The sequence below is a fragment of the Microchirus variegatus genome (assembly GCF_963457635.1).
Source record: "Microchirus variegatus genome assembly, chromosome: 20".
NCBI classification, from domain to species: Eukaryota; Metazoa; Chordata; class Actinopteri; order Pleuronectiformes; family Soleidae; genus Microchirus; species Microchirus variegatus.
In genome coordinates, this window is record NC_139821.1 from 2,338,873 (window position 1) to 2,363,356 (window position 24,484).

Genomic DNA, 24,484 nt, shown 5'->3' on the forward strand with positions numbered 1-24,484 from the left:
AAACTCATAGCAATCACACACTGCTAACGCCTCATGCTACGTCGTCGTTCGTGAATAAATCTCCTGTTTCATTTTTGTCATCGGTCACTTTTAATGTTATATATTTGAGTATTTTTTTAATGTTATCTCACAGCTTTAATGAGTCGCAGCAGCATTCCGTCATTTGAAACAAACAACGACGAAGCATCAATACATAATTTTAATTGCTTTTTTTTCCAGAGTGTGTGTCTGTCAACATGAATATTACATTTGATATGAACGACTGGTTATAATTAAGTGCACATGCTGAGACATAAACACACCCAGCTTTATGTGATAAAGCACATGTGCTTAAAGGGCTAACGCTGTTGTTTATAATTATCCTGCGGTGTTTGTGAGTTAATTACAGACAGAATCAGAGATTAATTTCTGACAGAAAAAATGATGGAAACTCCTCTGACTCACTCTGACAATCCTGATGTTTTCTGTCAACTCATAGAGTGACCGAGCGGGGAGGAATTTAGAACATTTTATTTAATTTAAGTTGAAAGCAAGCATTCCAAGGCTCCCTTGTCTTGTATTTACCTTAAAGGTAATATCTTGCAAAAGTAAAATGGCCAATGACTGGTTAGCTGCTAACTCTCACTGTTAACTTGACGTTAGCTGCTAATTCTCACCGTTTACTTCACGTTAGCTGCTTATTCTCACTGGTAATTTCACGTTAGCTGCTAACTCTCACTGTTAACTTGACGTTAGCTGCTAACTCTCACTGTTAACTTCACATTAGCTTCTAATTCTCACTGTTAACTTCACATTAGCTGCTTATGTTCACTGTTAACTTCACATTAGCCGCTTATTCTCACTGTTAACGTCATGTTAGCCATATACTATCACTGTTAACTTCACGTTAGCCACATACTCTCATTGTTAACTTCATGTTAGCTGCTAACTCTCACTGTTAACTTCACGTTAGCTGCTAACTCTCACTGTTAACTTCACTTTAGCTGCTAACTCTCACTGTTAATTTCACGTTAGCTGCTGCTACAATAATTAGAGCTTATTTTGTAATTCGTACTGGGCCATTGACATTAACGCATGACGCTAAATTTTAAAAACAGAGGCATAGGTTGGTTATTTGTAGCGTTTCTGTTTTCGTTATAAAAAGACCGCCCCAGTTCGACTGTAGGCGCGCTAACGGTGCTAAAGGCGCTAACTTGACTAATGATGCTAACTGGTAAACGATGTTTGTTAATTTAGAGACTCATTTTAACAATTGGGAGTCATTACGGCGTTAGCGGCCTAGCGCTTTTTGTAATAGATTACTTGTGTTTTTAAACTCCATTTTTAAACTTTTGTTATGACGCTAACATGGATTGAAAACATTCATATGTTCTAAATCTCTCAGACACAAACACAGCTCACTGAGGAGAGTCTGAGAGTCTGAGTCTGCAGAATCATCCTCATCATATCGTCAGACTCTGCAGATGAAGAGGGAGCTGTTTAATTTTTTAGTTTCTTCAGATTGACTTTCACGGCGACTCCCGTGTGGAAATAAAGCAGCTGCTTGAAACCACTTATCCAATATTTCCCTCCACCGCTCATCCAGACGGCTATCGCTTTGCCGTGAATGTGTTATCGCTGCACAGAGGAAACGACCGATGCCTCATCTCATTCACACACACACACACACACACACACACACACACACACAGTGAACCACTTGTTCTCAAACACTGGGTCACGACCCAGAGATGGGTTACAGGATTGTGAAATATTGATTCACGCAACACTCATTAACACGCATGTTAAAAGTCAGATTTTAGTCGGACTAAGACAATAATTCAGTTTTCTAAATGTCGTGAAAACACGTTAGTCGGACTAACATCAGGCTACTCTTAGTCTGACTAACATACCTGGATAATGTGATTCATAATCCGATTACTCCTGCATGTAAACATTTGTCAGGCTAACATTGGGCTACTCTTAGTCGGACTAATGTACCTGGATAATGTGATTCATAGTCCGATTACTCCTGGATGTTAGTCTGACTAACGTCGGGCTACTCTTAGTCTGACTAACATACCTGGATAATGTGATTCATAGTCCGATTACTCCTGCATGTTAGTCTGACTAACGTCGGGCTACTCTTAGTCTGACTAACATACCTGGATAATGTGATTCATAGTCCGATTACTCCTGCATGTTAGTTTGACTAACGTTGGGCTACTCTTAGTCTGACTAACATACCTGAATAATGTGATTCATAGTGCGATTACTCCTGCATGTAAACACTTAGTCAGAATAACATCGGGCTATTCTTAGTCTGACTAAAGTACCTGGATAATGTGATTCATAGTCCTATTACTCCTGCATGTTAGTCTGACTAACGTCGGGCTACTCTTAGTCGGACTAGCATACCTGGATAATGTGATTCATAATCCAATTACTCCCGCTTGTAAACACTTAGTCAGACTAACATCGGGCTATTCTGTGTCAGACTAACGTACCTGGATAATGTGATTCATAGTCCTATTACTCCTGCATGTTAGTCTGACTAACGTCGGGCTACTCTTAGTCGGACTAGCATACCTGGATAATGTGATTCATAATCCGATTACTCCCGCTTGTAAACACTTAGTCAGACTAACATCGGGCTACTCTTAGTCGGACTAACGTACTTGGATATTGTGATTCATAGTCCGATTACTCCTGCATGTAAACACTTAGTCAGACTGGAGTCTTTGACCCTGAAGTAGAAGTAGAAGACGTATAAATTGCATCTAGCATGTGAACTGTGCATGTAAACATTCTGTAGTATATAATATTCATATTTCATTCATGTCCCCGTGATGAGTTTTTGAAACCGATGAAAGACAAATGAGCAGAAAATGAAGGGAAGTCTGCGAAGATCACGGCACGAGCATCGAGTCGACATTAACGACCACGTTTACTCGCCCGACTCTGCGAACGCCTCATTTTTCTGGCACTTTGCTCAGCGTGATGTTAAAAAATGCAGAGACTGACGAGGAGTGAGAAGCAGAGACAGAGAGGGAGAAAAAAAGCTGAGAATCAGTGACGCAGGCATGAAAAATCAAAGGTTTGACTGTTTGTGCTCTACATACGCGACGGAATCACACGGGCCTGCAATAAATCATCCAACAAGGTCTCAAATCTACTGCAGACACTTAGAAAATGTTCAAACTGACCACGTTACCTCACCCAAATCTGTAATACTACGTTGAGTATTACATCGATGAGTATGTTGAGTGTATATATACATATATATGTAAATATGTGTGTGTGTGTGTGTGTGTGTATGTATATATATATATATATATATGTACATACACACACACATATACATATATAAACACACAGATATGTATATATATACGTAAATAAATGTATATATATGTATATTTACGTGTGTGTATGTGTATATATATATGTGTTTATATGTATATAAATTGTATATATGTATATATGTATGTATATATATGCGTATATATACATATAAACACATATATATGCACATACACACACACATATATATATATATACATTTATTTACGTATATATATGTATATGTGTGTATATATATATATATGTGTGTGTTTATATGTGTATATGTGTGTGTATGTGTATGTATATATATATATACACACACACACATTTACATATGCACACATATAAACACATATACATATACATACACATGTATGTATGTTGACTATATATAATATGTATGTATATATGTGTGTGTATGTGTATATATATACATATGTATGTATATATAAATGTATATAAATATATGTATATACATATATGCATGTGTATATATATATATATATATATATATATATATGTATGTATGTTGTATGTATGTATATATATATATATAAAATTCTATATTTTTTCTCCCTCCCTGACACAATGTTTATTTTTCTTTCTGAAAAGTCAGTTTTTGCAGTGTACACACACACACACACACACACACACACACACACACACACACACACACACACACACACACACACACACACACACACACACCGTGTTAATTGGCTGTGTTAATAATTGAACACGTGTAGCCACCGTCCACTTCTTCTCCTGAGATTTATTCGCTGTATGTTCAGAGAAAATCAGAACCAGGATCAGAAGCAAAGAGCCCGAGGCTTTTTAACAGCAGATCCTTCTGTACGTCATATTTTACCCTCACGCCAGAGGCAAACGAAGAGGTGAGCATACACTCACCTTCATCCACTCACCTTCATTCACTCACCTTCATTCACTCTCTGGACCTTCATTCACTCTCTGGACCTTCATCCACTCACTCATACGTGTGCAGAAATATTCATACTCGAACACGCGACACATGACGTCACCTCGGTGTTCATGACGCGTGTGCAGCACAACGTTATGTTCCCCAGATTCAAAGTTAAGCTAACACTTTCCATTCAAAGCTCACACAAAAAACCGTAAACAAAGATGAACGAGCTAGGTTAGCATAAAGACGTGGATGTGCTAGCTTTACTTTGAATACAAACTGGAAAAAGAGGGCACAAGCTAGCTTGTATTTTGCATTAAAAAAATAGCAACAGAAACTTCACATAAAAAAAACTGTAAACAAATGGAACAAGCTAGTTTAGCGTAAATAGGTGAATGTGCTAGCTTAACTTTTGATACAAACTGGAAAAAGAAATCACAAGCTAGCTAATTTTTAGCATTAAAAAAGCAGGCTAACAAGCTAGGTTAGCTTGTAAAGACTGGATAGTGCTAGCTTAACTGTTTTCTAACATAACTGATTCCCTTTGTTTATATTTCTTTGTGTGGAGTAAGACTGGGCGATTAATCGATTTGAAATTGAAATCAGATTTATTTGTTTGCCCTAGTGTGAAGATGTTTTCTCCTCCTCGTCAAAGTCCTGGAGAAGAAGAAGTAGAAGAAAGATCTTCTGACTGTGATGTTTGACGTTGGATTATATTGATTGTTGTTGTTCTTTAATCTCCACAGACGAGGAGACGGGTCTGCAGGTTCACCAGGTCACGCGGCCTCCGGGCTTCACCGCTAACCGGCGTCGCAGCAGAGCCGTCCTCTATCACCTGTCAGGACACCTGCAGAAACAAGACAAGAGCAAACTCAAGATCAACAACGTGAGTTCCTACAACGCTTATATGCTTGCACTACCCAGTTGTTATGCTAACCTAGCTTGATCCCTTTGTTTACAGGTTTTTTGTGTAGCTTGTGCCCTCTCTTTCCAGTTTGTATTCAAAGTTAAGCTAACCCATCCACATATTTATGTTAACCTAGCTTGTTCCCTTTGTTTACATGTTATATTTTAGGTTATAAGCTTGCACTATCTAGTCTTTATGCTAACCTAGCTTGTTCCATTTGTTTACAATTTTTCTGTGTGAAGATTATGTTGCTGTTTTATTAGCTAGCTTGTGCCCTCTTTTTCCAGTTTCTATTCAAAGTTAAGCTATCACATCCACACATTTATGCTAACCTAGCGTGTTCCCTTTGTTTACAGTTTTTATTTTTAGGTTATAAGCTTGCGCTAAGTTTTGAGAGTTTTTGGAAGTGATTATTCTACATTTAGGGTCCATTTTATAGTGGCGAATTCAAACTTCAAAAAGCTGCAGGTGGAATAATAAATCATTTCACAAAATTTTAACGTATTAAACAGATAAAAGACGTCATTTTAAAGCTGTGACCTGGATATTACTGAGGAAATAATAATAATAATATATAATTACCTCCTTATTAAGTTTCTATTAGCAATCTGGAGATGACATTAGAAATTAAACTTTTATATATTTCTGATCTCAGGAAGTCGTTTTCGTCTTCTTCTTCTATTTTTCAGTAAAATAATAAATCAGATTAATGCTGATTATGAAGCTCAAAGTGACGGCGTCTAATCTGAGCAGCGCTGCAGCGAATCCTGCTTCATGACGGCGATAACGTTCCGCTCGTGTTGATTTAACGTCGGAGGAATCTCATCATTTCATGTGTGTGTGTGTGTGTGTGTGTGTTATTTAACACACTACACACACACACTCTGATGTAAATGAGGTGGAAGTAAGTCAGTAATATTCTAATTTACCCTCCAGAACCAGCACACATTTAAAAAAAGAACACTATCACGTTCATAAATGGAGGATTTATTACCTGAGCCATCGTTTCCACCTGCTTCACTCTCAGATATCTAATTATCCACTTTGATTTTTTTTTTTTTTTTTTTTTATATTACTTCTTCAAAACGTCTCCAGGTCTCATCAGAGTTATGGGATTATTTATATATATATTTTTTATTATTTTCAAACAGCACTTCATTAAACCTCTGCAGTAAAACACTTGAGACGCAATTTTCTCCGCGATAAAAATCAAAGGAAAAGCACTCGGAAATTTAAATACAAACAATATGAGAATAATCACCGCACGACAACTCCCAAAAATATGTGTGGGCCGTTAAAATGTAGTGTTATAATATGGTAATTATGGATTTTCACACACTCCATGTGTCTGTCAGTCAGAATAAATCAGATTAGCACAGATTATTGGTCACATGTTGTGTTTTTAAATGTCTCCAGGATGTAAAATCAAAGAAAAACAATATGATAATAATGGTCACGTCATAGTTTGGTAATAGCGGCAAAAAAGGATGAATTTAGTGTTATAATATGGTAATTATCAGATTTTTATTCAAAATACAATAGTATTATTATAATAATACAGATTACTCTTCATAAACTACAGTAAAAACACATCAGATTAATGTGGATTATTGGTCACATGAAGCTCAAATGTGCATTTTTCTTTTTTTAAATTGCTTAAAAATGATGGGATTATCATGTTCACCATTGTTTTCTATGATTTTGTGAATGTAGTAATCATCCATTTTTCATTGCCAAAATTGGTAATAAAATGGGATTATTATCATAATATAGGTTAGAAATGATGGAAGGAAAACTTATTCATAAACTACAGTGAAAATAAATCAGATTAAAGCAGATTATTGGTCACATGGAGCTCAAACAGACGTCTAATTATCTGTTTTTTCATTTTGCCTTTTTAAACATCTTATAAAAGTGATGGGATTATTTTTTTTAAGAATGTTCACCATCATTTTTTGATGATTTTCTTAATAATTACCCATAAAAGTTGGGTAAAAACCCCAAAAAATGTTTGTGGGACAATAAAAAGAGGATGAATTTAATGTGACAATATGGTAATCATCCATTTTTATTCCCAAAATTGGTAATAAAATGGGATTATTATTATAATTTATGTTAGAAATGATAGAAAGAAGACTTATTCATGAATTACAGTGAAAAATAAATCAGATTAATGCAGATTATTGGTCACATGAAGCTCAAACAGACGTCTAATTATCAGTTTTTTTCATTTTGCCTTTTTATCTTTCATCTTTTATCTTATAAAAGTGATGGGATTATTTTTTTAATGAATTTTCACCATCGTTTTTGATGATTTTGTTAATAAAAAAAAAAAATGTTTGTGGGACAATAAAAAGAGGATGAATTTAATGTGATAATATGGTAATCATCCATTTTTATTCCCAAAATTGGTAATAAAATGGAATTATTATTATAATACATGTTAGAAATGATGGAAGGAAAACTTATTCATAAACTACAGTGAAAATAAATCAGATTAAAGCAGATTATTGGTCACATGGAGCTCAAACAGACGTCTAATTATCTGTTTTTTCATTTTGCCTTTTTAAACATCTTATAAAAGTGATGGGATTATTTTTTTTAAGAATGTTCACCATCATTTTTTGATGATTTTCTTAATAATTACCCATAAAAGTTGGGTAAAAACCCCAAAAAATGTTTGTGGGACAATAAAAAGAGGATGAATTTAATGTGATAATATGGTAATCATCCATTTTTATTCCCAAAATTGGTAATAAAATGGGATTATTATTATAATATATGTTAGAAATGATGGAAGGAAGACTTATTCATAAACTACAGTGAAAACTAAATCAGATTAATGCAGATTATTGGTCACATGGAGCTCAAACAGACGTCTAATTATCTTCTTTTTTTTTGCCATGTTGTGTTTTCAAACGTCTCCAGAAGTCTCATCAAAGTTATGGGATTATATTTCCTGATAATGTTCAGCGCGGTTTCCCATCAGCACTTCATTAAATCTCTGCAGTGAAACACTTTCATTTTCCATTTTCACGGCTATAAAATCTGATGAAACACTCAAACATAGCCTTTTTTTTAATTTTTTTTTTTTAATTCATTTATTCATACAGACTTTTTTCACTGATAATCCCCGTGTCGTCCAATCCAGAACATGTTCGGGGACAAGCCTCCCATCCCCGAGTACAAGGTGGCGGCCATTCAGAAGTCGCGCTTCATCCTCCTCCACTACGGCACCTTCAAAGCCGGCTGGGATTGGCTCATCCTGCTCGCCACCTTCTACGTCGCCGTCACCGTGCCGTACAACGTCTGCTTCACCGTGGTCGGGGGGCGGGACGAGGGCGGGGCCACCAGCGGCGGCGGCGGTGGCGGCGGCGGCGGCGGCAGCGGCGGCAGCAACAGCACCGCCCCCCGCAGCCCGCCCAGCGTCAGCGACATCCTGGTGGAGATCCTGTTTATTTTAGGTGAGTAGAACGCCCCCCTGCTGCTTAAATGTGTCATCATATCATTAGAACATCGTTATCTCACTGTTAGATGGACTTAAAATGTAAGTTTTTAAACCGCTCACTCTCCCACACCAAACCCCATAGAGAAAATCAGCGATTTTTTTTGCTCACAGGGGACACAGGAGCTGCTTGTCGACTGCTGCCTCGTGTGGTCACTTTGTGTCACTGAATTGAGTCTTAATGAAATATTTTTAAAGCCAAATTCACTAAAATAAGACATTGTAAGTTAGTGATGGAGGCAGCAGTGGATCAACAACTCCTGTGAACTCCTGTGTCTCTGTGATGTTAAAATCACTGTTTTTCTCTATGGACTTTGGTGCAGGGAGAATAAGTGTCACTTAACAAAAGGCTCGCCTAATAAAGTAAACACCTGCATAAGTCTATGACATCTTAAGAATATGTAGACATATTTATCTCACTTTTGACAGACTTTTACGACTGAAAATAGAAGTTTGTAAACCACTCACTCTCCCACACCAAACCCCATAGAGAAAATCAGCAATTTTAGCTCACGGTGGACACAGGAGCTGCTGGTCTAACTGCTGCCTCGTGTGGTCACTTTCTGTCACTGAGGTTAATCTGAATGAAGATTTCAAAAGCCGAATTCACTAAAATAAGTCATTGTAAGTTAGTGATGGAGGCAGCAGTGGATCAACAACTCCTGTGAACTCCTGTGTCTCTGTGATGTTAAAATCACTAGTTTTCTCTATGGACTTTGGTGTGGGAGAGTGACTGGTTTTAACAAACTTCAGTTTCCAGAGGTTTTACTTTGCTGAATCTAAGTCAGTTTAAGTTTATGACGTCTTAAGAACACACTCACGTCTTTATCTCACTGTTCGACAGACTTTGACAACAGGAAACGGAAGTTTGTAAACCACTCACTCTCCCACACCAAACCCCATAGAGAAAACCAGTGATTTTAGCTCACAGTGGACACAGGAGCTGCTGGTCTACTGCTGCCTCGTGTGGTCACTTTGTGTCACTATAGTACATCCAAATGAAGGATTTTAAAAACCGAATTCACTAAAATAAGTCATTGTAAGTTAGTGATGGAGGCAGCAGTGGATCAACAACTCCTGTGAACTCCTGTGTCTCTGTGATGTTAAAATCACTGGTTTACTCTATGGGGTTTGGTGTGTGTGGTGGTGGTGATGGGGGGGGGGGCTGTCACATAATAAATAAAAAAACACCTACTAACGTCTATGGTTTCTTAAGATCGTCTCCCCTGCTCTATCTCATCATTAAACAGCCCCTTTGTCATGATGACAAACTCCCTCTGCACCAAACCCCATAGAGAAAACCGACGATTTTAACATCACAGCACGCAGGCGTTCGCAGGAGTTGTTGATTCACCGCTGCCTCCGTCGGAGAGTTCAAACGGGTACTTATGTCACTTCGGCGTTTAACGTCCTTTGTTTCCGATTTATACGAATGACGTAAATTCACCACACGAGGCAGCGGTAGACCGGCAGCTCCTGTGTCCCCACGTGAGCTTAAATCGCTGATTTTCTCTATGGACTTTGGTGTGGGAGAGTGACTGGTTTTAACAAACTTCAGTTTCCAGAGGTTTTACTTTGCTGAATCTAAGTCAGTTTAAGTTTATGACGTCTTAAGAACACGTTCACGTCTTTATCTCACTGTTCGACAGACTTTGACAACAGGAAACGGAAGTTTGTAAACCTTATGTCACTTCGGCGTTTAACGTCCTTTGTTTCCGATTTACACGAATGACGTAAATTCACCACACGAGGCAGCAGTAGACCGGCAGCTCCTGTGTCCCCCCCGTGAGCTTAAATCGCTGATTTTCTCTCTGGGGTTTGGTGTGGGAGAGTGAGTGGTTTCAAATGGCCGTAAATGCGTTTTTAAGATATTGTATTTGTAGGTGAAGGTTTTGTGAAGTGACAGAAATTTATTTTTTTAAATTTTTTTTTTAATGTCGGCGCCGGCGATTAACAACGCCGTAAAGTTCGAGACGCCGTCGCTCATAATTAAAGTTGCGTTGAAGTTGTTTTTTTTTAACCCCCCCCACACACACACACACACACACACACACACAGCAGTGAAAGGAAATGAGTCATTCATACATTTAGCATCATGTCTCATTTCCTCCAACACAAACAGGCCCTATTTGTCGTCGTCGTCGTCGTCGTGTTTGTAGGCTAAAGCGTCGCGCCGCCGCTCTTCACTGGACAATTTCCTTTAATGGAAAAAAAAAGAAAAAAGAAACAGCGAACACGAGCCGCCCGTCAATAAACGTCTGCAATTAAATTATACGAGGCCGCACACAACGGCGCTCTCGAATGGCCGCCCCCCTCCTCTGCGTCGATATCCCATTTGTTTGACGTGAGAGACCCGGGACTGTTTGTCAATACGCTGAAACACACGGGATTATAACGTCCTGATTATGTGTTCGTTTCCATTCATGTGCTGCTTTAACGCCGCGACTTTAAGGCTCGTTTGTCAAGCAGGGCCGTTTCAATGGGGGGGGGGGGAGGGGGCACCAAGCAGAAGGGGCCCCAAGCCAGACCCATCTGTCCTTTCTTGTTTTTTAATCCACAAGCATTAGCCTGCTTCATTGTTCTTAATTTGATTGAAATTAAGGAGCGTTTCCAAGTAAAGGGCCTCATTGAGTCAGCGCTGACTCCACTCTCAGCGCCCCCTGCTGCTCAGAACATGACGCTGACAAGTTTATAAAACCACTCGCTCTCCTGCACCAAACCCCATTGAGAAAATCATCATTTTTTAGCTCCCGGGGGACACAGGAGCTGCTGGTCTACTGCTGGTGGGCCGCTGCTGCCTCGTGTGGTCAGTTTGTGTCACTGATTTAAGTCTAAATTAAATATTTCAAAAGCCGAATTTTACAAAATAGTACATTTGAAGTTAGTGATGGAGGCAGCAGTGGATCAACAACTCCTGTGAACTCCTGTGTCTCTGTTATGTTAAAATCACTGGTTTACTCTATGGACTTTGGTGTGGGAGAGTGAGTGGTTTAAAAACATCAGTTTCTGGATGGAAAAGTCTGTCTAACAGTGAGATCAATCGGCAAACAATGTGTTTAAGACATTTAAGAACATATAACTTTGTTTTTTTTAACTGAAAACTGAAGTTTGTAAACCACTCACTCTCCCTGCACCAAACCCCATAGAGAAAACCAGTGATTTTAACATCACAGAGACACAGGAGTTCACAGTAGTTGTTGATCCACTGCTGCCTCCATCACTAACTTACAATGTCTTATTTTGTAAAATTCGGCTTTTGAAATATTTCATTTAGACTTAAATCAGTGACACAAAGTGACCACACGAGGCAGCAGTAGACCAGCAGCTCCTGTGTCCGCCGTGAGCTAAAATCACTGGTTTTCTCTATGGGGTTTGGTGCAGGGAGCGACAAAGTGAGAAAGTGTGAAAAAGTATGTCCAACAGTGAGATAAAGTTGGAAAAACGTTATCAAGATGCCGGGAATTGAATTTATCTGGTGATGTTTTTATTAATGTTGCCAAAAAAAAGCATTTTTTATCGATATAAAATTCATGAAATTCATAAATGCAACACCGGGCGTCTGAGTTATGTCCAGTCACGGTAGTTTTGATCGATCTTGAGATAAATTTAAGATAATTTATTGACCTCAGACTCTATGACAGGACTCACACGTTGTTGTTGTTGTTGTTGTCGTCCATGTCCATGTCATCATTACCACGTCCGTGTCATGACTTGTTGTTGTTATTGTTGTTGTCGTTGTTGTTGTCGTCCTCCGCAGACATTGTGCTGAACTTTCGAACCACGTTTGTGAGCACGTCGGGTCAGGTCGTGTACGACGCCCGCTCCATCTGTGTTCACTACGTCACCACCTGGCTCTTTGTCGATCTCATTGCCGCGCTGCCCTTTGACCTCCTGTACGCTTTCAACGTCAGCGTGGTGAGTCTCCTGTGTGTGTGTGTGTGCGTGCGTGCGTGTGTGTGCGTGTGGGGGTGTGTGTGTATTAGTGTGTGTGTGTGTGTGTGTGTGTGTGTGTGTGTGTGTCAGGCTGCTTAATTCCCCTCATGTCGTTGTTTCACAACACAAAGACAGAAAGTGTGAATTAATTATATCACATTTTATTATTATTATTATTATTATTATTATTTAAATGAAACTATTTATTTAATTTTTTTTATTTAACCCAGATGAATAATGCACAGCCACGCTTGTGTTACTGCAGGTCAAATTAATCCAATTCTCTGCTCAGGGACCTGAAAAAAATCACTACTCATAAGAAATTCAGACTCATTTTTTTAATTTAAACGTGGGTTTAAATATCCATATTTTGAAAAAATTAAAAAAGCTGAATTAATAGAACCAGGTGCAAATATCTAGAAGATGCTTTTTTCCCGGCTTTATTTCACCTTTAGACAGACTTTTCCGAACAGGAAACTGAAGTTTGTAAAACACTCACTCTCCCACACCAAACCCCATAGAGAAAACCAGCGATTTTTAGCTCACGGGGGACACAGGAGCTGCTGGTCTAACTGCTGCCTCGTGTGGTCACTTTGTGTCACTGAGGTCAATCTGAACTAAGATTTTTAAAAGCCGAATTGACAAAATAAGACAATTGAAGTCAGTGATGGAGGCAGCAGTGGATCAACAATTCCTGTGAACTCCTGTGTCTCTGTGATGTTAAAATCACTGATTTTCTCTATGGGGTTTGGTGCAGGAGAGTGAGTGGTTTACAAACTTCAGTTTCCAGATGTTTTACTTTGCTGAATCTAAGTCAGTATAAGTTTATGACATCTCAGGGAGTAAAATAGTTTTTGAAACCTCACATAAAGCAGCATATACATGACATAAGCTGTGAAATGTTGATTTTGATGTCACGGACACTCACTCCGTGTGTCCGTGTCCGTCCGCGCAGTACTTTGGCGTCCACCTGCTGAAGACGGTGCGGCTGCTGCGTTTGCTGCGGCTGCTGCAGAAGCTGGAGCGATACTCTCAGTACAGCGCCGTGGTCCTGACGCTGCTCATGTCCATGTTCGCGCTGCTCGCCCACTGGATGGCGTGCGTGTGGTACTTCATCGGACGCAAGGAGATCGAGAGTCCCGGCTCCTGGGATATCGGTGAGTACGCGAGTACCTTTAAAGGTCAAACAGAGAAGTTTTAGTTCATATTTTATTTTATTCTTTTAAAGTTGAACACACTAAATTTTTTAACAATTTTTTCTAAAATTTCTTCAAAGTTTTTCTAACATTTCTTCAAATTTTTCGAAAATTTCTTCAAATTTTTCGAAAATTTTCATAAAATGTTTCTAAACTTGTTGTAAAAATTTTCTAAATTTTCATAGAATTTTTCAAAATGTTCATAAAATTTTTCAAAATGTTCATTAACTTTTTCAAAATGTTCATTAACTTTTTCAAAATTTTCATAATTTTTTTCAAAATGTTCATAACATTTTTCAAAATGTTCAATAACTTTTTCAAAATTGTATCAACTTTTTCAAAATGTTCATAAAACATTTTAAAATGTTCATAAAAAATTTCATACATTTTAGTTAATAATATAATTTAAGTTTTAGTTCATATTTTATTATTATTATATTAATATTATTTTTTTTTTTAAAGTTGAACAAATACAGCCTCCAGGCTGATCATAAAAATAATGAAATAAAATAATAATCTGCAGATTATCGTGAAACCAAAGACAGGAAACATGGTTTTAATTGTTTGTGTGTGTGTGTGTGTGCAGTCAATATCCTGTCAGTCTTGGGAATTTAATTTGTTCCGATTTAGTGATTCTACAGCGACACAGTTGAGCTAAAAAGCTAAAAAGCTTCTCTGCACAGGAAATACTTTAGAATCAGATGAGCTGTGATCAGATTACATCCTCAGTGAGATTAGCAGTGGCTGCGGTTTTTACGTGAAAAATCAAAATCGGCCTCGTCTCCAGTCGAACGCGAGCCTTTTAACACGATTAAAGTGATGTTTTAGACATTTTAGAATATGATAATAAAGAAATCTGCTCTGCAGGACCACGGACAGGGACAGTGACGCTGCCGTCTGTCTGTGTCTCTGTCCGTGGTCCTGACCTCGTGTCTCCAGCTCAGTCACAGCAGAATTGAGTTCAGAGACAAACAGATGAGAGAGGGTTCTTTTTTCTTTGTGTTTGTGGAGGAGAATAAAAAAACAGAAAGTTTGAAGGAGAGCAGAGCTGAAGTGAAATGTTCCGCCAGGTTTTTGTCTCATATTCCCACAAGAACCTCAGACACAAGCCTCTCTCTCTCTCTGTCGACAACTGAGTGAAAAGTTGAATATTGTTTACTTTTGGACGCTCAGAAAATAACTTTCTCAGCTCCTGTGAGAAATAAGGCAGAGCAGCGGCGAGTGAACTGTGTTCATGTCTCTTTACTTTGTTTCAATGTCATTTCTGCTGTTTCCTTAAAACTAAACTAAAAAGAAAAACGAATGTATTCATGAAGGAAATGATCGTGAGCTGCAGTTCTGCTCTGTAGTTCAGGACCACGGACAGAGACAGGCAACGCTGCAGCCTGTCTCTGTCCGTGGTCCTGACCTGTAGAGCAGAACAGGGAACAGCAGACGTTGTGAGAAAGCTGTAATAATTTTGTCTGTTTGTTGAAGACACGAGGTCAGGACCACGGACAGAGACACTGCGTGTTGTCTTTGCCTCTGTCCTTGGTCCTGAACCGTAGAGGAGCACTGGAAACAGCACAGTGCAGTGATTATTTTCTCCACGAGTCTGTTTGTTGTTTTGTCTGTAGATTAGCAACTCATATTTGTATTTATTTATTTGTTTATTTGTGTGTGTGTGTGTGTGTGTGTGCAGTGGCAGCTGAAGTCGAGTCTAATGACACAGTAATTAGGAAACTACTCAGGTGTTAAATCCTCTATAATGTTGTTGGTTTAGCTGCCTGACTGTGACTCGACTGTCACCTCTGCTTATTTATGCTGACACACACACACACACACACACACACACACACACACACACACACACACACACACAGGTAGAGCTGTGTGTGTGTGTGTGATGTTAGAGATCAATGAACGGCTCCTCTCTCTAATATTGTATTATTCATACTCTCGCTCTCTCTCTGCTCACAAACATCCCTCTCTTCTCCTTCTTCCTACCTTGTCTCCTTATTCTTTCCCTCCTTGCTTCCTTTCCTTTCCTTTCCTTTTTTTTTTTAACTTCCTGCTGTAAAATGTACGTAGTTGTTCACACTCCTCCTGAACTTCCAGATAGGAAGTGATAAAATATACTGAACGGCCATTAGGGGTGAAAGTAAAAGTAAAGGAATATTATTCCTCTCTTATTTTGAAAAGCTCCTGTGTGTGTGTGTGTGTGTGTCTCTTTATCGCAGGTTGGCTACATGAGTTAGCCAAGCGTCTGGGCACGCCGTACTTCCTGTCGGCGCTGGTTCCAGCCACAGTCGGCGGCCTCTCGTCAAACAGCAGCGGTGGAGGCGGCGGCGGCGGTGGCAGCGGTGGAGGAGGAGGAGGCAACAGCAGCCACTGGAACATGCTGGGGTCAGAGGTCATGGGTCAGGCCTCCTGGAACACCAGCCAGTATTATGGGAACATGTCGGGGGGCGAGGCCGTGGCGGCGGGCGGCGTGGGAGAAGGAGGCGGGGCTCTGGGCGGCGGCCCGACCATGCGCAGCAGCTACGTGACGTCGCTGTACTTCGCTCTGAGCAGCTTGACCAGCGTCGGGTTCGGAAACGTGTCGGCGAACACGGACTCGGAGAAGATCTTCTCCATCTGCACCATGCTCATCGGAGGTGAGAGGACCCTTCATCATCGTCTTCATCTCACTGTTACAAAGACGGGAAACTGAAGGTTGTAAAACCGCTCACTCTCCCACACCAAACCCCATAGAGAAAACCAGTGATTTTAGCTCACAGGGGACACAGGAGCTGCTGGTCTACTGCTGCCTCGTGTGGCCACTTTGTGTCATTTAACAAAATCCAAACACACGATTTTACAAGCCCGAATTTCACAAAATAAGACATTGTAAGTTAGTGATGGAGGCAGCAGTGGATCAACAACTCCTGTGAACTCCTGTGTGCTGTGACGTTAAAATCACTGGTTTTCTCCATGGGGTTTGGTGTGGGAGAGTGAGCCTCAGTTTGCTTCTGTTTATATTTTAGAAACATTAACAATTCACTCTTTATGCAACACTTTCTGGTTTCTGCTTCATAAAGGACGTGAAACATAAATATATTCATTTCTTCGCTCTGTGACACTTTGTCAGGATATTCTGTCTTTTAACTTTTTCCCTCTCATAAATTAATGTATTGATGTCACCGTGTTTCTGGCTCGGAGCTAAAAACACACATTTTTATATTTTATTGATGATGTTTTTACGTGTTTGTGAAAGTTTGTCTGCTGAAGAGTTCACGTCCTCTTTGTTCTCTTTAGTTTCTTTGTTTTTTGTACTGAACTCAATGTTCAGGTATAAATAAATAAATACATAAATGATGGAAAGAAAGAGGAAAATTGCAGATTTAAACAAAGCAGTGTTTGATCTTTCTTTGTTCTTACAGATCTTTAAAAAACTCTAGTTCACATATTAATAACTTGTTTTTTTCAGTTCTCATTATTGCACTGGCATATAAACTCAAGTCAGGTCTACTACACATGACAACGACAGGACAAAACTTTGACCAAATTTTCAAAAACTATTTGATAACTTTCATAAAATTCAATGAAATGTTCGAAAATGTTCATAAAATGTTCTTTTTTTTGAAAAATTTTGATTTTTTTTCAAAATGTTTATTTTTTTCAGAATTTTCATTTTTTTTAAATTTCCATTTTTTTCAAAATTTTCATTTTGTGTTTTCAAAATTTTCGTTTTGTTTTCAAAATTTTCATTTTGTTTTCAAAATTTTCATTTTGTTTTCAAAATTTTCATTTTGTTTTTAATTTTTTCACAAAATTTTCATTAAATTTCATTAACTTTATAAAAAAAAAATCAACATTTTCATATTTTTTTTCAAAATGTTCATACTTTTTTTCAAAAATTTTCGATTCCTCGATTACCTGTCAATCCTCATTCTCTTCTTCTTCCTGTGTGGTGCAGCGTTGATGCACGCCGTGGTGTTCGGTAACGTGACGGCCATCATCCAGAGGATGTACTCTCGCCGCTCGCTCTACCACACTCGCACCAAAGACCTGAAGGACTTCATCAGGGTCCATCGGCTGCCCAAAGCCCTGGAGCAGCGCATGCTCGAGTGCTTCCAGACCACGTGGTCCGTCAACAACGGCATCGACGTCAGCGAGGTGAGGACGCAAACTGGACTGTGTGTAGACAGACTTTTTCAACAGGAAACTGAAGTTGTAAACCGCTCACTCTCCCACACCAAACCCCATAGAGAAAACCAGTGATTTTAACATCACAGAGACACAGGAGTTCACAGGAGTTGTTGATCCACTGCTGCCTCCATCACTAACTTTAAATGTCTTATTTTGTATAATTCGGCATTTTAAATTCTTTGTTCAGATTGACCTCAGTGACACAAAGTGACCACACGAGGCAGCAGTAGACCAGCAGCTCCTGTGGCTCTGTGAGCTAAAATCACTATTTTCCCTATGGGGTTTGGTGTGGGAGAGTGAGTGGTTTACTAACTTCAGTTTGTGTTCATAAAATTTAATGAAATGTTCGTAAATGTTCATAAAATGTTTTTTTTCACAAAATGTTCATAAAATGTTTTTTTTCACAAAATGTTCATAAAATATTTTTTTCACAAAATGTTCATAAAATATTTTTTTCACAAAATTTTCATAAAATGTTTTTTTTTTCATACCATTTTTCAAAATGTTTATAATTTTTTTTTCAAAATGTTCACAATTGTTCACAATTTTTTTTCAAAATTTGCAAAAAAAAATTCAAACTTTTCAAAAAAAAATTCAAACTTTTCAAAAAAAAATTCAAAATTTGCAAAACAAAAATTCAAAATTTGCAAAAAAAAATCGATTTTTCTTTTTTTAAATTCAAAATTTCCAAAAATTTTCAATTTTTAAAAAAAAAAATTCATAAAGTTTTAAAAAATTTTGAGAACATTTTGAATTTTTTTTAAAAATGTTCAACTTGAACGTTAAACTCCGCCCTCAGCTCCTCAAAGACTTCCCTGATGAGCTGCGCGCCGACATCGCCATGCACCTGAACAAAGAGCTGCTCCAGCTGCCGCTGTTCGAGTCGGCCAGCAGGGGGTGCCTGCGCTCGCTGTCGCTCATAATCAAGACGTCGTTCTGCGCGCCCGGCGAGTTCCTCATACGCCAGGGCGACGCCCTCCAGGCCATCTACTTCGTGTGCTCGGGGTCCATGGAGGTCCTGAAGGACAACACTGTGCTGGCCATACTGGGTGAGTGTGTGTGTGTGTGTGTGTGTGTGTCTCTGGAGGACGTGAGGGCGGAGTTGTGTTGCCGAATATAATCTGCGTCTGGTTTGCAGACGCTGTGTAGGAGGGGGAAAAAGCAGCCAGAGTTGAGCTCTGCACCACTTTCCTTCTCTTTTCTTTTTTCTCCCTCCACCTCAGCTGTGATCACGTCACATGACATGTTTTTAACACGAGCCTTTCATAGGTTTCATATTCGTTAATTAACACCGGGGTTCTTTTTTTTTTGCTTTTTGACTCTGTGACAGCCCCGGAAAACGCAGCTCATTAGAAAGATTCAGCATGAAATTTTCCATTTCCAGTTGAGACCCACAAGACGATCTTAAACTCTGGCATCTAAGTCCAAAGAAAACTATTTTTTATCCACCCTGATTCACATAAAACAACACATAATGCAATGTCTGCTATCTTTTAATGATATAAACAACATGTTTGCTGCTTTATCGAACCATTAAATAGACTTTTCTGACCGGAAACCGAAGTTTGTTTCTCCCACACCAAACCCCATAGAGAAAAACACTGATTTTTAGCTCACATGGACACAGGAGCTGCTGGTCTACTGCTGCCTCGTGTGGTCACTTTGTGTCACTGTGGTAAATCTGAATGATGGATTTTAAAAGCCGAATTGACAAAATAAGACATTGGAAGTTAGCGATGGAGGCAGAAGTGGATCAACAACTCCTGTGAACTCCTGTGTCTCTGTGATGTTAAAATCACTGGTTTTCTCTATGGGCTTTGGTGTGGGAGAGTGAGCGGGTTTACAAACTTCAGTTTCCTGCGAGAAAAGAAGACAGTTGTCGTCGCCGTCGAGCTTCACAGCCTCTGCTGCATTAATCCCACGAGCTGTGTGTGTGTGTGTGTGTGTGTGTGTGTGTGTGTGTGTGTGTGTGTGTGTGTGTGTGTGTGTGTGTGTGTGTGTGTGTGTGTGTGTGTGTGTGTGTGTGTGTGTGTGTGTGTGTGTGTGTGTGTGTGTGTGTGTGTGTGTGTAGATAAATATAAAGAATAAAGACGTTGTGTAGAAACAGACGCTGTTTTCTTGTGACGAGCCAAATGAAGCGACACAGATCTGGGCGGGGGGAGGAGGAGGAGGAGGAGGAGGAGGAGGAGGTTTGGGTGAAGGAGATAACAGGATGTGGAGTTGGTGAGGTTCAGAGGAGCACGGCCGCATCCAATAACTGCTGTTGCTCACGTGGCGTCCCCCCCCCCCCCTCAGCCCAGTTCTCCGCCTCCTCACTGTGTCTCTCTGGATCCTCATCTTCACATTTTCACCCATTTCATCTCCTCGTGCTTCACCCTCCTCCCCCATCTTGTCATCTCTGCTCCCTTTCCTTCTCTCCTTTCCTTCTCTCCTTTCCTTCTCTCCTTCCAGATTGCCTTCAAGCAAGAAAAGGCTCAGCGAAGACAATCTACGTATATTTACAGCTATATTTCATTATATATAGACGTGAAATGGAAGTTTGTGCTGCTTTGTTTTTGCCACTTTTTCCTCACACCAAAGCCCATAGAGAAAACCAGTGATTTTAGCTCACGGTGGACACAGGACACTGCTGGTCCTCTGCTGCCTCGTGTGGTCACTTTGGGTCACTGAGTTAAGTCTAAATGAAATATTTCAAAAGCCGAATTCATTAAAATAAGTCGTTTGAGGTTAGTGATGGAGGCAGCAGTGGATCAACAACTCCTGTGAACTCCTGTGTCTCTGTGATGTTAAAATCACTGGTTTTCTCTACGGGCTTTGGTGTGGGAGAGTGAGCGGTTTATAACAAACTGGTTGTAAATGTGTGGAGCTTCTGTCCGTTAATCTCAGAAATGTCCACCCGTGTTTGTGTTTGGATAAGAAATACTGGATTATCGGTTTGAACGAAAAGACTGCTAATGTTTCAAAGTTCCTAATCTCAATTTGTAGTTCTTAATCTTAATTTGAAGTTCTTAATGTCAGTTCATTGTTGTTAATCTCAGATCATACTTCTTAATCTCAGGTTGTAGTTCTTAATCTCAGTTCGTAGTTCTTAACCACAGTCACTAGTTCTTAATCTCAGTTAAAAGCTCTTGATCTCAGTTCATTGTTGTTAATCTCAGATAAAAATTCTTAATCTCAGTTCATTGTTCTTTATCTCAGATTGTAGTTATTAATCTCGGGTCATAGTTCTTAACCACAGTCACTCCTTCTTTTCTCAGTTCATTGTTCTTAATCTCAGTAAAAAAGTTCTTAATCTCAGATTGTGGCTCTTAATCTCAGTAAAAAGTTCTTAATCTCAGATTGTGGCTCTTAAACTCAGTCCAAAATTCATAATCTCAGTTCATACTTCTTACTCTCAGGTTGTAGTTCTTAATCTCAATTCATAGTTCTTAATCTCAGTTATAAATTCTTAATCTCAGTTTGTAGTTCTCCTTGGTCCTCACTCTGGTTCTTTAAGCCTCGTCCTCTCTGGTTAATCCCTCTGGATTAACCCTCTCATCCACACAGTGCTGCCTCAGAAGATCAAACAGGCTTCAAACCTCTCTGTGTTTCTTTGATCTGTAGAAACTCTCTTTCCCTCAGGTTTTTCAAAACAAGTGAGAATAAAGTGAACGTGTCTGTGTGCAGAGTCCTTCTCTAACACCTGCTCCTCCTCCTCCTCCTCCTCCTCCTCCTCCTCCTCAGGTAAAGGAGATCTGATTGGCTCCGACTCCCTGACGAAGGAGCAGGTGATCAAGACCAACGCCAACGTGAAGGCGCTGACCTACTGTGACCTTCAGTACATCAGCCTGAAGGGTCTGCGCGAGGTCCTGCGCCTCTACCCCGAGTACGCCCAGAAGTTCATCAGCGAGATACAACACGACCTCACGTACAACCTGCGAGAAGGTCACCGAGCCGACGTGAGTCTGAGTCTGTGCCTCTGCTCTGTGAGCCACAACAAAGTCACTCACTCTCCCACACCAAAGTCCATAGAGTAAACCAGAGATTTTAACATCAAAGAGACAGAGTTGTTGATCCACTGCTGCCTCCATCACTAACTTACAATGTCTGATTTTGTAAAATTCGGCTTTTGAAATTCTTCGTTCTTTAATAAAATCAGTGACACAAAGTTACCACACGAGGCAGCAGTAGACCCTGTCCCTGTGAGCTAAAATCTCTGGTTTTCTCTATGGGGTTTGGTGTGGGAGAAAAAACCTAAATAAAACGGTTTTTTTGCCAGTTAATGAAAGACTTGGTTGATAAAATAATTGTCAGTTTAAGTCTATGACATCTTAAGAACATGCTGACGTCTTTATTTCACTGTTAGACAGACTTTTCCAACAGGAAACTGACGTTTGTAAACTCCCTCACTCTCCCACACCAAAGCCAATAGAGTAAACCAGTGATTTTAACATCACAGAGACACAGGAGTTCACAGGAGTTGTTGATCCACTGCTGCCTCCATCACTAACTTCAAACGTGCTATTGCGTCAATTCGGCTTTCGAAATTCTTCATTTCAATTTATTTTAGCGACACAAAGCGACCACACGAGGCAGCAGTAGACCAGCAGCTCCTGTGTCCCCGTGAGCTAAAATCACTGGTTTTCTCTATGAGGTTTGGTGTGAGAGAAAAAACCCCAAAATAAAACAGTTTTTGCCAGTTAATGAAAGACTCAATTAATAAAATAATTGTCAGTTTAAGTCTATGACATCTTAAGAACATGTTGATGTCTTTATCTCACTGTTAGACAGACTTTAACAACAGGAAACTGACATTTGTAAACCACTCACTCTCCCACACCAAAGCCCATAGAGAAAACCAGTGATTTTAACGTCACAGCGACACAGGAGTTCACAGGAGTTGTTGATCCACTGCTGCCTCCATCACTAACTTCAAACGTGCTATTGCGTCAATTCGGCTTTCGAAATTCTTCATTTCAATTTATTTTAGCGACGCAAAGCGACCACACGAGGCAGCGGTAGACCAGCAGCTCCTGTGTCCCCGTGAGCTAAAATCACTGGTTTTCTCGATGGGGTTTAGTGTGGGAGAGTGAGTGGTTTTACAAACTTCTAAATCTTGATTAAAATCTAAATATAGAACAATAACATTTGTGTTTCTCTGGTGCAGCAGCAGCAGCAGCAGCAGGGACAGACAGGGACAGGAATAGCTCAGTGCTGCTGTTTGAAGTTGCTCTGCTGCTATAAATAGAGTGAGGGGGAAGCCACGGTCTCTCCCTGACTGGCTGCTTCCCCCTCAGCTGCTGCTAAGATTGGATTCTGCCTGATATAAATAGCTCAGTCAGCCGAGGAGAAGAAAAGAGGAGGAGGAGGAGGAGGAGGAGGGAGGAGGAGGAGGAGGGAGGAGGAGGAGGAGGAATCTCAGCTCTCATCTTATTTCCCATCTGTTTTCCCTGACAGAGGCGAGTCCTCCTCCTCCTCCTCCTCTGCAGGTGTTTGACTCTGCAGGGCACGGCACACTCACACTGCAGGCAGTGTTAATGTCACTGTGTGTTTGTTCATGTGTGTTTGTGAGGACCAAACGGAGGACATTTTGTCAAAGTGAGAGTGACAGTTTTTCTGGTCCTCATTCGGTCGTTTGAAATGGCTCAAACGGCCCAGGGTTAAAACCTGGTTTTAGAGTTAGGATGAGGCTAATGTAAGGGTTTAGAGGAGGGTCCTCACAAATGATGCCTGACAAGAATGTGTGTGCGTGTGTGTTGTAGTAACAGTAGCAGTAGCAGCATTAGCAATAGTAGTAGCAGAAGCAGTAGTCGTAGTAGTAGCAGCAAAAGTAGTAGTAGTAGTAGTAGCAGTAGTACTGGTAGTAGCAGTAGCAGTAGGAATAGTAATAGTAGTAGTAGCAGCAGCAGCAGTAGTAGTCGTAGCAACAATAGTAGTAGTAGCACTAGCAGTCGTAACAGTAGCAGCAGTAGTGGCAGTAGTAGTAGCAGTAGAAATAGTAATAGAAGTAGCAGTAGTAGTAGTAGCAGCAGCAGTAGCAGTAGTAGCAACAATAGTAATAGTAGCACTAGCAGTCGTAGCAGTAGTAGCAGTAGTATACGTAGTAGTAGCAGTAGTACTGGTAGTAGCAGTAGTAGTAGAAGTAGCAGTAGTAGTAGTAGTATTAGCAGTAGTACTGGTAGTAGCAGTAGTAGTAGAAGTAGCAGTAGTAGTAGTAGTATTAGCAGTAGTACTGGTAGTAGCAGTAGCAGTAGTAGTAGTAGCAGCAGCAGCAGTAGTAGCAGCAGTATACGTAGTAGTAGCAGCAATAGTGTAGTAGTAGTAGCAGTAGTACTGGTAGTAGCAGTAGTAGTAGAAGTAGCAGTAGTAGTAGTAGTATTAGCAGTAGTACTGGTAGTAGCAGTAGTAGTAGAAGTAGCAGTAGTAGTAGTAGTATTAGCAGTAGTACTGGTAGTAGAAGTAGCAGTAGTAGTAGAAGTAGCAGTAGTAGCAGTAGTAATGGTAGTAGAAGTAGCAGTAGTCGTAGTAGCAGTAGCAGTCGTAGCAGT

At 39.9% G+C, this 24,484-nt stretch overlaps 1 protein-coding gene across 1 annotated transcript in view; it reads left to right on the plus strand.

Annotated features, from left to right (window-relative positions):
* kcnh3 (potassium voltage-gated channel, subfamily H (eag-related), member 3) overlaps positions 1–24,484 on the plus strand; it is a gene marked incomplete at its 3' end in the record, with an annotated part of 80,928 nt that overhangs the window by 49,708 nt on the left and 6,736 nt on the right. The window contains exons 4-11 of the mRNA XM_083906882.1: positions 4,993–5,132; positions 8,305–8,617; positions 12,416–12,573; positions 13,547–13,748; positions 16,007–16,423; positions 17,725–17,924; positions 18,757–19,006; positions 21,681–21,895. Coding sequence (XP_083763008.1) covers positions 4,993–5,132; positions 8,305–8,617; positions 12,416–12,573; positions 13,547–13,748; positions 16,007–16,423; positions 17,725–17,924; positions 18,757–19,006; positions 21,681–21,895 — 1,895 coding nt within the window. The remainder of the gene's footprint in view (positions 1–4,992; positions 5,133–8,304; positions 8,618–12,415; positions 12,574–13,546; positions 13,749–16,006; positions 16,424–17,724; positions 17,925–18,756; positions 19,007–21,680; positions 21,896–24,484) is intronic.